Here is a 12776-nt window from a genome sequence, read left to right on the forward strand (position 1 = left end):
AAGATCCTATCTGCCTGGGTTTGTGGTCAGCTAGCTGGATTGGAGTGGATTCTCCCTCCGGTGGTGGGCAGAGGTAGTGCGGGCTGTGAAAGTTTATCACAGCCGGTCTTATATATTTATATATATATTCAGATTAAGTCCCCCTTATTCCCTCTTACCCCAAGTCACGGCCGCACGTGCGTTCCTCGGTTACCTAGTCGCTGTGGTCGTGTGGGTTGGATCCGTGACACCTTATTATAGGCTTACTTGTAGGTAAAAATTCAATCAAGGGGGGTTACTCCCACTTTAAAAGTATAACTATAGTGATTTTTTTTTGTACCTTTTTGGATAGAGTGGAATGTGTTTTTTTATTGCGGCCTTTGTTTGTGTTGGGTACATTCACCTGCTCTAGCCTCTCTCCTGTCACCATAACAGGAATAGAAGGAAAATCTTCCAATGTTTTTTCTAGTTCTAGTGATAGCCAAAGATTTCCTCACTTTCTTTTCACTTCTTGTTTTGGCTAAGAGACAAGAGATGAAGGGAAAACTCCCAATGGGCCACAGATGGCAACAAAACTGACAGGGCTTTTAACCCTCCCTTAGCCTTCTTTCACAATGCAGTGATGCGTTTTTTGCTGCACTGCAGGTACAGCTCAGCTTACTGTCATGTTTGTTCTTTCCCACAGAGTTCTATTGTGTCCTGCATGTTTTTGTGCTTTCTGAAAGCACACCAAAGATCCGCATGCAGGAATTTTGATGCGCTTTCAGAAAGACCATCAAACATATGGGGCACAATATACCTCTATGGGAAAGTGCAGCTAACTCACATCAAACACACGGATAAACTGAGTTGCACCTGCGGTGCAGGAAAAACGCACTGCTGTAGTGTGAAAGCAGGCTTACTTTATTCAAAATGGGGAAAACAAGGTTTCCCTTTTTAGTTCTACTTGACTAACTGGCTTTTCATTCATTTAACAACCCAATTACATTTTTATAGCGGGGTGGAGGTACCCATCAGTTTTGGATAGTGTAAGGAAGGGTTTTTCTGCAGTCTGTGTTTCTTCTGAGATGTTTCACCCTCTTTTGTTCTGGTGACCATTGGTGACCATTGTCTGAGTAAAATCCTAGAACACACTCTGATAGAAACCAAATGTGTTCAATGTCCCAAAGCCAAAAGGGGCATCTGCCCCATACTGGATCGTAAAGCCCTTAATGCGTTCATCCATGCACGCAAGTTCTGGATACAATCCCCGAGATTGGTCATTGCCTTTCTCTACCAGGGAGATTTCCTGGCTTCGGTGAACATCAAAGATGAAATCTTCACATACCCGTCTTTCCTGCTTCCCAGCACTGAGGTGCTCTCTCCAATTCGCTGTAAGGCCCTGCTGCTACCAATTTGTGGCTTTCTTATGTGGCCTCTCCTCTGCTCCTCATGGGGTCTATGAGGTGCTGGCTCTGGACTCAGTTCCTCTGTAGTCACAGGGTATTCCTGTCCTAATGTATTACATGATCCTGTACAAATCATTTAGTAAAACCTCATCTGGAATATGCAGTTCAGTTTTGGGCACCAATTCACAAAAAGAACATTGGGGAACTAGAGAAAGTACAGAGAAGGGCAACCAAACTAATACGAGGCATGGAGGAGCTCAGCTATGAGGAAAGATTAGAGGAACTGAATTTATTCTCTCTTGAGAAGAGGAGATTATGGGGGGATATGATCAACATGTATAAATACATCAGTGGTTCATATAGTGAACTCGGTGTAGAGCTATTCACCCTGAGGTCATCACAGAGGACAAGGGGGCACTCTTTACATCTGGAGGAAAAGAAATATAATCTCCAAACACGGAAAGGTTTCTTCACAGTGAGAGCTGTGAAAATGTGGAATAGACTCCTTCAAGAGTTGGTTCTGGCCAGCTCAGTAGATTGCTTCAAAAAAGGTCTGGATTCTTTCTTAGATAAACAGAATATAACTGGTTACTAACATTTTTATAGGCAAAGTTGATCCAGGGAATATCCGATTGCCTCTTGGGGGATCAGGAAGGAATATTTTTCCCAGCAGGAGCAGATTGGATCATGCTTTGCTGGGTTTTTTTTTTTTTTGCCTTCCTCTGGATCAACTGTGGGTGTAGGATAAAAACTTTTTTTTTTTTCTATGGTTGAACTGGATGGACTTTAGTCTTTTTCATCCAGACTAACTATGTAACTATGATCTTCTTCAGGAACAGTCATTGATAGCTCTGGAGGTCAACGCAAATAATGTTTTAAATTCTGTAGGACTTCAACTGGATTCTGAATTTTCAAAAAGCACTGACAGTCTGAAGTATCTGGGGTTGGTCCTAGATAGCGCTTTGCAGAGAAACATAGTGGAGTCCCTAAATACATGTACCACTTTGTACAGCAATCAGTCCCTTCAGCCACAGCGTATTTCAGCCTGCCCTAGACTTTGGAAGGCTGCATTCATTATGGCTGGACATTACACCTGCGCCTGCTGGGTATACTAAAATGCCAGGATGGAACGCACAGGGGCTAGACTCCCCCATGTGCACGGGGCCTTATGTGTAAATTTGTATCTTGTGAGGTCAGCATCTCCCAATTTTAAAATGGTTTTGCTTTTTTTATATATGACTGCAGTTTATTCCGTGACAGATGGGTGTGTCCTAATTGCTTAACTGAGGAAGTTTTATTTCTGACCTAAATCAATATTTCAGAGAACAAAGCCCAACAATTCATGACTTAACACTAGTGTCCTAGTGCAGGGAAGGCTTTAATACAATAATTAGATACACTCCCATATTCTAAATACACTCAGTGTAGTTTTAAGCTGTCATTGTTGTTAGTGGCTTGTATAGCCTCACTAAATATACATTTTCTCAGCGCTGACTTATCACTTGCAACATGCATGACGCTTCCTGCCCTCCTAGACATTTCTAAGTTTTAATCTGCTTAGGAAATTTCCTTTTGGTGAACACCCTTATTTGAATTTTTTCCTATAATTGTTTTCTTGAGATTTAGAGGTGTGTGTGTGTGTGTGTGTGTGTGTGTGTGTGTGTGTGTGTGTGTTTGTTTAATTTTTTATGTTCACTGTATGTATTGATGATGATAGTTGGATTGTGGCTGTAAACCCTAACATATACCCAGTGAAACGACTGGCCTTAGGTGGTGCACAGAGATGAAACAAATCCTTCTAAATAAGTTGAACCTGTCTGTCTGCAGCCCTTTTTTCTCTATATCCCTTCAAAGTGCTGAATTATAAAACTTGTCTGAGTAGAAAGAAGAAAAAAAAAAGGGGCGGGGGGGGGGGGGGGGGAGAGCTGAAGTTGCAGTCTGCACAGCTCGGTGAGGAGAGCTCTGACAGCTGATTGAAGGGAAGGGGCACACCCCCCTCCACACAGGAACAGAGCTGAGCCTATCAATCAGCTGGAGGTCTCTCCCGTGTCACCATTTTTCTCTTGGTGTCAGGAAAACTTGTCAGAAGTGATTCATGTTGATAGCAAAGGAACAAAGTAGCAAGCAAAAGTTACACTTGGTGCCCTTATTTACTATAGAGAGATATGCTTTGTTCATATTTAATGTCTGAGGTGTACAACCACTTTAAACTGTTGAACGAATCATTACCTGATCCAACCAATCATAGCATGTCCTCAGAATACCACAACCTCTGCTGGCACTGCCTGGATAATTAATTTTGGAGGAAGAATTACAATCCACTCGTAGGCCAGGTTCAAACGTGTGTATTATGGGTTTTTTTTTTGGTTTTTTTTATACATTTTGCGTTTTGTTGGAATGCAGTGCCTTCCATTTATCATGATTTCCTATGGATCACGTTCATATGTAGGCATTTTTTTGGGGGCTGCATTTTTTGGAAAGGGTCAGGGACTTCTTTTTCCACAGCAGTTTGCATTTTTAGTCCAATAGACTTCAATGGAACAGCTTATAAAACGCAAATGCTGCGTTTTGCGTGCATTTTTGATGCGTTTTTACTTTTTTAATTTGCCCAGCAACAAGTTGGCCAAAAGAATAAAAAAAAACCGCAAACTGCATCAAAAACGCATGTACGAAGAGCACTGCAGAAATGGATCAAAGCCAAACTGCATAGTTGTGAACCTAGCCTTAGCTGTTGTGTCCCAGGAATGACGGTGAGGCCAGGGTGTCTTCATAGTTCATGAATGTGCAAGCTCTGCTGATATGAGCATGCATGTCTACAGCACGTTCATTCTATGGAGAACAATAATTTGGTGACCAGATCTTCCCAACACCTAATCCTCTCTTGAGTATAGATTACAATAGCAGCCAATCTGTTCCTTGCTTTCTACGCTTGCTGGCTATACACTAGTAGATTTTTTTTAAAACCTAAATTTGAATAAAGATTCCCTGTACATTCGATGACTTGATGAATATTGTTTGAAAATACTTCAGTAAAGTCCTGTCATTCCCAAAAATGTTATGTTTTGGTTTGAAAACCACATTCACTGTTAGAAATTCATTTGTTCTAGAAAAAATTTCCATCCTGCTCCTTCAAATTTTCTCGTCACTGCAGTCGAAAAACGAACACTAATTTGTCCCAGTTAACCATTACACAATTAAACGAAAGTTCTTAAAATGAAAACTTTTGACCAAAATCCTCTCAAAATGAAAAATTTCAACCAAAATTCTACTAGTGTGTGGCAAGTTTGAGATTCTTGCTCTCGAGAGATAGACGGAATTACGAATTGGTTGCTGGTTACCTTACACGTTTTGTTCAGTTCTGTGCGCCTGCACTTTACATGCATTTAACATGCACACTGACTACATACCAAGTGCTGGTGAATTATTTTAATGAATGGAGCAGTTTAAATGTGCCAGCCTGAGCTGCATTTTTGAAATTGTGGCATTTGTGTTTGTCTGGCAAAAGTGAAAGGGAATCGCTTTGATATTAAGAGAGACTGCGCTCATTTTTGTGCTCTTTTGATTTGTGGAGATAACTATATTTTCCTGACTTTGAACTTTCACTTGATGTATTCGTTGAAATAAAAACAACAAAAGTCATTAAAATCTGCACGCTGAATACACAAACTCAATGTGTTTGAAACAGATTGAATTAATTAGACCTGAAAGCAATGTCTTGTTGATTCAGGTATCTAAAAATGTAGGTGCCAATTTATTTAAATGTAGTTTAATTTGCTTTTTTTTTTTTTACTTCAGTATTCCTGGTGCAGTGTGTGTGTGTGTGTGTGTGTGTGTGTGTGTGTGTGTGTATAATCTGCATGAGGAGAGTACGCCCTGATTTTTTTTTTCGTATGTATGTGTGTGTGTGTGTGTGTGTATATATATATATATATATATATATATATATACATATACACACACACATACAGAAAAAAAAAAAAACAGGGCGTACTCTCCTCATGCATTAACGCAAACACCATAAATGTATTAAAAAGATGCAAAAACATACTTCATCTATTGATCTGAGAAATGGAGTTTGACACACGAAACACGTTATCACTTTAACCAAGGATGCATGCTGTCCACGATTGGCACCTTTGACTTCTTGTCTCTGTTTTTATGACCTTTATGGCTTGTGAGTATGTTTTTGTCTATCAAGGGCGGCACCTCAGCCAGTGCACTATTCCATTTTGAGTGCAGCAAGAGAGATTTGGTTTCTGGTTACTGTTGGAGATATATATATATATATATATATATATATATATATATATATATATATAATTTATTTATTTATTTTTTACTCCTTTTAGAAGTACAGGTTGCAACAGTGGGTGGCTTTTTGAAAGCCCTTGTTTCCCGACAGCACCGAATAGCAAGGTGATTTTTGCAATAAATATAGTTTGAGTATTATAATACTTTTTCTGTTTTTGCTTTTAGGTCACAGAGCTGTTTATATTGGTGTACATGTACCTCTTGGCAGACAGAGCCGGAAAAGACATAGACATCGGGGTCACAGACATCACCGAAAAAGAAGAGAGAAAGAAAACGACAGAGATGACGGCCGGGAATCTCCAAATTATGGTACGTGTGTAAGCCTGTTTGGCAGGTTCCATCTGGTTGATATGTCATCTGCTTTAGGACTATTTTTTCCAGGTGTATTGGTACACATTTCTAGTATGAAACCATTGCAGTCCTGTGGAGTGGACTAGCCCTCCAAGTAAAATGTCATAATGTTGAGTTCTGTTATCTAGGTCGTGACCAATTTTTGCTTTTAATTACATATAAGACTGATGTGAATGTACAATATATATGTAAAGTGCTGCGTAAGTAAGTACCTGCAATAAATAAACTAAAAAATAAAATAAGCCAGACTTTCGTAATTAGATCAAATCTACTCTTGTAGTGACACTAGCTCCCAATTCCCCAAATCCCCCAAATCCCCCACCACCACCACCGCACACACACACTCACAAAATGCCGGTTCAAACTGATGCAGTGCCGGTTCAGCGATTTTTGTGCGTTTCCTGCACCACATTGCAATCGTTCATGCAAACAACTGCAGGCGTCTATGTTAACGACACCCCAAAAACGATTCGTGAAATGATTGGCTGAATTGGATCGCATGAGTATGGACACTCATGCAATCTGATTTCCAGTGCAGTGCGTTTTGAGCCATACAAAATGAATTGCACTGCAATAAAATCACATGTGATTTGAACAGGAATGTGGTGCACTTTCTGTTCGAATCACATGCGGTTTCTCGCACTGCAGTAGTGTGAATCGAGACTAAAGGTTACATGCATTTGGTCTAGGGGTGTTGGTGTATTACCTACCTACTTCCACACTCCTATGGCGTTCTCCTCTGCCCGAAGCTCCAAGCTTTTGGCAGTTCCTTGGTATCATCACGTGCAGTGCAGGACTATTAATCATGCACTGTATGTGAGGAGGCAAGCATGTTACCGGGGCCCAAAGCACCTCAGTGAGACAGCAGCCCAGGACTGATTGCTTGGATGGATGGATGTTGCTGAAGTGAGGAATAAGGCAAGTATTAAACCTTCTTTAATCACCCCTGACTAACAAAGCATATTTTACCTTTAAGCTGCAAAGGAAGAAAGCAACACCCTCTGAATAGCGTCTCACAGCGGATCGCTCTTAAGAGGGAATCACAAATCTAAGTGAGACTTTACTATGGGCTGGTTAGTACATGCGTTGGGTGGAATGCATGTGCCTTTTGGACCGTTACAATCATATTTAGACTTGCTGCACAGTCAGTAAAGTGGAGGTTAGACTACAAAAATGGACATTGTTGGTACAATGTTGATCTGACTGTATATCTATTTCTGTAAGTTTAATTTGGCTTTACCTTTCTAGTTTCTTTCTGAATGGCTGGCACTTTCACACTGCTAAAAGTCGCTACAAGTATTTAATTGGGAAATGTTGGAAAATGTAGTCTAAACAGAAAGCTTACCCACTGCTTGTTGCTTCAGGCCTGGGAGTCGGCCAAGTCAGTGTTATAATCTACTGTTAATCCTGGGTTCCACAGATACATATTATGACGCCAATGAGACAGTATAGAGAATGACAGATCTCTGTGCAACAACACATTTGCTGTCTCTGCTGTGTGCCCATTAATTGAAACGGTGCAAGCGCATCTATTTAGAGCAGGGGTCTCAAAACTTTCTAAACAAAGGGCCAGTTTACTGTCCTTCAAACTTTAGGGGGGCCAGATTGTGGCCATTGAGAGTAGAAATTGTCCTGCGTATTTTGGGAGTAAACCGTGCATCTTTGGCATTAGGGGGAGGAATCGTGCCCTATTCTTTGTGTAAGTTGGAGAAATAGTGCTCCATCGTTGGTGTCAATGGAAAGAATAGTGCCCCGTTGTAAGTGTCAGTGGGAGGAATAGTGCCTCATGGTTTATTTCAGTGGGAGGAATAGTGTCCAATTGTTGGTGCAAATGGGAGGAATAGTGCCCCATCGTAGGTGTCAGTGGGAGGACTCTGAGGAAGAGGCTGAGTCCTCGAAACGCGTCAGCCAGTTGGTCATTCAGGGTTCCATCATTGTGGACTCAGATGTTATATGGATTGAACACCTTTGTTCATTTTGATGTGCCTGTGTTTTTATATGTCCATTGAGAGTATGATATCTACTTTTTTATTCTTTCATTAGATATTTTGAACAATAATGCACTAGGCCGGTGCGCCCTTTTCATTTTTTCTTTTGCATTTAGTGACTTTGGACTACCCCGGTCCGTTGAGGGCAGCAAGCTGTGCATATTTCCGAGCATTTATATTGTCATCCTAGCCTCTGCTGAGTCCATCCCCAGCGCAGGAGTAAATTATTTGCAGTGGGAGGAATAGTGCCTGTTGTTGTCAGTAGCAGGAATTATGCCCCCTTGTTGGTGTCAGTGCGAGGAATAGTGTCTTGTATTAGTTGGAGAAAAAGTGGCACAAGGGCCGGATAAGGGCAAGCAAAGGGCCGCATCTGGCCTGGGGTTGTATTTTGGAGACCACTGATTTACAGCATGGAAGCCCCCAATGTGGCCACTACTCCTTCGAAAAGACACTCTCTGTTTTTATTTTCAGTGTAGCAGGTAATGAAATTGAGGATAAGTATGGTTTCAGAAATAATAACCTGATGTTTCTTGATTTGAGGCCAGACAAGTCCCTAATACAGCAATACTGAAACCACTAGGTTGGGGACCTTCACTAACACTGAATCTATGGCTGCAGCAATACCTAGTAACATAAACAGTGCTGAGCTCGTGTAGGATCTAATTTCACTCTAACAGAAAGGGAGGGAAGAGAAAAATTGGGCGTTCTTTCTAGAGGCGAGGGGAAAGAAATTTACTTTATTTGTAACAGACCTGCCAGACCTGCTTTAAATTAACTGAAAAAGTATTAATATACTGTATACTAATATGTTAAAAAGACGTATTTTAGCTGCTGTGTTGATTTAACACAAACTATTTCACATACACCAATCAACTATAATATTATGACCACTGACAAGTAAAGTGAATAACAATGATTACCTTGTTTCAGTGGCATGTGAGGGTGGGTGGGATATACTGTATAAGCCAGAAAGTGAACGTGTTGTTCCTGATGTTGCAGGAGGAGCAAACGCAGAAAAAAATGGCAAGCACAAGGATTTGAGTGATTTTGACAAGGGCCAAATTGTATTGGCTAGACGACTGGGTCAGAGATTCTCCAAAACTGCAGCTTTTGTAGGATGTTCTTGATTCGCTGTGATCAGGACCTACCAAAAGTGGTCGAAGGAAGGAAAACCGGCAACAGAGTCATGGGCAGCCAAATGGTTGTTGATGCACTATGGGAGAAAGGGTGGCCAGTGTAGTCTAATCCAATAGAAGAGCTATTGTGGCTTAAATTGCTGAAAAAGTTAATGCTGCTTCCTAAAGAAAGGTGTCAGAACCCACTGTGCATTGCGGTTTGATGCGTATGGGGCTGCATAGCCGCACACTGTTCAGGGTGCCCATACTGACTCCTGTCCGTTGCCAGTAGTGCCTACAATGAGCATGTAAGCATCAGAACTGGACCAATGGAATTGAACAATGGAAGGTGTCTTTGAGGTGTCGACCTACAGATTCTCTAGAGCTCAATCAAATCGAACATCTGTAGGATATGTTGGAAAAGCAAGCCTGATCCATCTAGCAACTAGGACTTAAAGCATCTGCTACTGATAGCATGGTTCCAGATGCCACAGCATACCTTTCAGAGGTCCCATGCACCATGGGAGAAAAGGGTGGTCAGTGTAGTCTGATGCTATAGAAGAGCTATTGTAGCTCAAATTGCTGAAAAAGGTAATCCTGCTTCCTAAAGAAAGATGTCAGAACACACAGTGCATTGCAGTTTGTTGTGTATGGTGCTGCATAGCTGCACACTGTTCAGGGTGCCCATACTAACTCGTGTCCGTTGCCAGTAGTGCCTACAGTGAGCATTAGACCTGGACCAATGGAATGGAACAATGGAAGGTATCTTTGAGGTGTTGACCTACAAGTTCTCTAGATCTCAATCAAATCGAACATCTGTTGGATGTGTTGGAAAATCAAGCCTGATCCATCGAGCAACTAGGACTTCAAGCGTCTGCTACTGATAGCATGGTTCCAGATGCCACAGCATACCTTTCAGAGGTCTAGTGGCGTCTATGCCTTAATGGCCCAGTCTCTGTCACCTCTGTCTGTTGTAAGCCATTGGGATTGTGTTAAGACTGACACTTGTACTTTGATGTGTGACCTACAGTATAATCTCCAATGGAAACAAATTTACTCTGTATCTAGCTGAAAATTTACATAGTGGTAGTGGGAAAAAAAGTGGCCTGACGAGCAAATGATGTATATACTGCAATACCAAACAGACCATTGCTATTGATGTCTGAACAATACAGATGTCCAATTGTCATGTCAGTATCCCTCTTTAACATGAACCATGAGGCTCTTTCTCTTTCGCTCGCTTGAGATAAATATATACTCTAGTTTGATTAGGAATATTAAGTAAGCAAAGTGGCAAACTGTTTGCACACATCGTTTCTGGGAGATTTACTAAAACTGATGCACTCCGAATCTGGAGCAGCTGTGCATGATAGCCAATCAGCTTCTAACTTCAGCTTGTTCAGTTAAGTTTTGACATTAAAACCTGGAAGGTGATTGGTTTCTATGTAGAGCTGCACCAGATTTTGCACCATGCAGTTTTAGTAAATAACCCCCACTATGCATGGCTGGGCTCATTTTTATTTTGTGGGCGCAGGGTTTCTTTTTGGTGCTACTTAACATGTGCATGCATACATACTATACTGTCATTCTACAGGGTTGCCAGAATACCTATTTTCTACCAAATATATACTTTTTAGAAATGCATAATTAGAAATGCAGACAAATACATAAGCTCCAACAAGCAGGGCCCTCTGTTTCCTCTTGTACCAACTTGTATTGTAACTGTAATGTCTACCTTCATTTTGTAAAGCGCTGCGCAAACTGTTGGCCCTATAAAAATGCTGTATAATAATTATATAATATTTTTCTACTTTTTTTTTTTTTTTTCAATTTTTGGCTACTTTTGAATTGTGTGGCACTCGTTTGCTGGAAAATGGTATGAAAGTGTATAGTTTTGTATATGTGGCGACTGTATTTGAGACATTTCTTTTGCAGTGTTTGCTGCCACTGATTTTATACACAAAGAAAGCTATTGAAAGCATTGCTTTACTTCTTTTACAGATACCCCTTCACAGCGTGTGCAGTTTATTCTGGGCACTGAGGATGATGATGAAGAGCACATGCCACATGACCTCTTTACAGAGATGGATGAGCTTTGCTTTCGGGATGGAGAGGAATGTGAATGGAAGGAGACTGCAAGGTGAGCTCACTAAGCCTGTCTGTATGACCTCAGTCCATTCTATAGATAAGGCAGAATAGTATCTCGGGTGTCTTGGTTGCTATTTAAAGGTGCTTGCCACTTTATATGGAAAATGGCCCCTACCTTCAGATCACTTTGTGTAGTTGCATGAAATGGTATTGCTTCCCATACCCACAGAAGCGCCATTTGGGCGCCTTTCTTGTTGTTCTCTACATTTGTGGACTATGTCTGTCCTTTTTGATATAATCGTAGATGGCAATTTATTGGAAAGGAATTAAGACACAGGTTTTCACAGAAGATAGCTGATTCTATAGTTTTCATTATTGACAGAACTGATCTGAGGGGCCCAAAACATTTTTTACAGTTTTTTCCTTTAAGCTGACATCTGCATTAAATGTTGGTCCTAGCAGATTTGGGCAGGATGTTTAAGGGCAAACTCCATGGGTCACTCTACTCAGTTGCAGCACTTGGGTTCTGGGTTCCTTTCTAACAATAGGGTTTTTTTTTAATCCTCTCATACTTGTGTGGCTTCCCTGTATCTGCTACAGTTTCTTCTAGTAATTCAGAAACATGCTGGTAGGTTAATGTGCTTGCCTATAATGGGTACTAGTTTTGTGTACTTGTGTGAATAGTATAGACCAGGGGTCTCCAAATTTTCTAAACAAAGTTTACTGTCCTTCAAACTTTAGGGGGCCACACTGTGACTAGTGGGGGTAGAAAATGTCTTGGCGTCAGTGGGATAAAACCATGAACCGTGATTATTACTAGGGAGAGTAATAGTGCTCCATCGTTGGTATCAGTGGGAGAAATGGTGCTCCATCATTGGTATCCGTGAAAGAAATGGTGCTCCATCGTTGGTATCAGTGAGAGAAATGGTGCCCCATCATTGGTGTCAGTGGGAGGAATAGTGCCCCATCATTGGTTTTAGTGGGAGAAATAGTGCTCCATTGTTGGTATCACTGGGAGGAATAGTGTGCCATCATTGGTATCACTGGGAGGAATGGTGTGCCATCATTGATATCAATGGGAGGAATGGTGTGCCATCATTGGTATCAATGGGAGGAATGCTGTGTCATCATTGGTATCAATGGGAGGAATGGTGTGCCATCATTGGTATCAATGGGAGGAATGGTGCCCGATCGTTGGTATCAATGGTGTTAGTGGGTTGAATAGTGCCCCGTTGTCAGTGTCAGTGGCAGGAACTAAACCCCACTGTTGCTGACAGTGGAGGGAATAATGCCTCATAGGCCAGATAAAAGAAAGGAAAGGGTTGCAGTTTGGAGACCACTGGTATAGACCATTCTTCTGACTGCAGATTTTTAGCTGACCGCTTTCTATAAATCTACTATATATGGCTGGTTAAATCTGAAGTAATACATTTAGTATACAAAAGGCTTTGGCTTGAATTTACATCTACACATACTGCACTGCATAGTACATTTTCCCTTTTACTGAATAAGTACACAGGAATCGTATGACTCCCCCTCCCCACCACCTATTATTA

General features: G+C 41.2%; 1 protein-coding gene across 2 annotated transcripts in view; it reads left to right on the forward strand.

Moving 5' to 3' along the window:
* The window catches only part of SLC4A7 (solute carrier family 4 member 7), a 202834-nt gene that overhangs the window by 102921 nt on the left and 87137 nt on the right, over positions 1-12776 (forward strand). For both annotated transcript variants that reach the window (XM_089690854.1, XM_089690863.1), the window contains exons 3-4: positions 5844-5987; positions 11134-11272. In XM_089690854.1, the coding sequence (XP_089546980.1) occupies positions 5844-5987; positions 11134-11272 (283 nt within the window). The remainder of the gene's footprint in view (positions 1-5843; positions 5988-11133; positions 11273-12776) is intronic.

Source organism: Staurois parvus, unplaced genomic scaffold (genome assembly GCF_062004578.1).
Source record: "Staurois parvus isolate SC_StPar_1 unplaced genomic scaffold, SC_StPar_1.0 ptg000021l, whole genome shotgun sequence".
In the NCBI taxonomy this organism is placed as follows: domain Eukaryota; kingdom Metazoa; phylum Chordata; class Amphibia; order Anura; family Ranidae; genus Staurois; species Staurois parvus.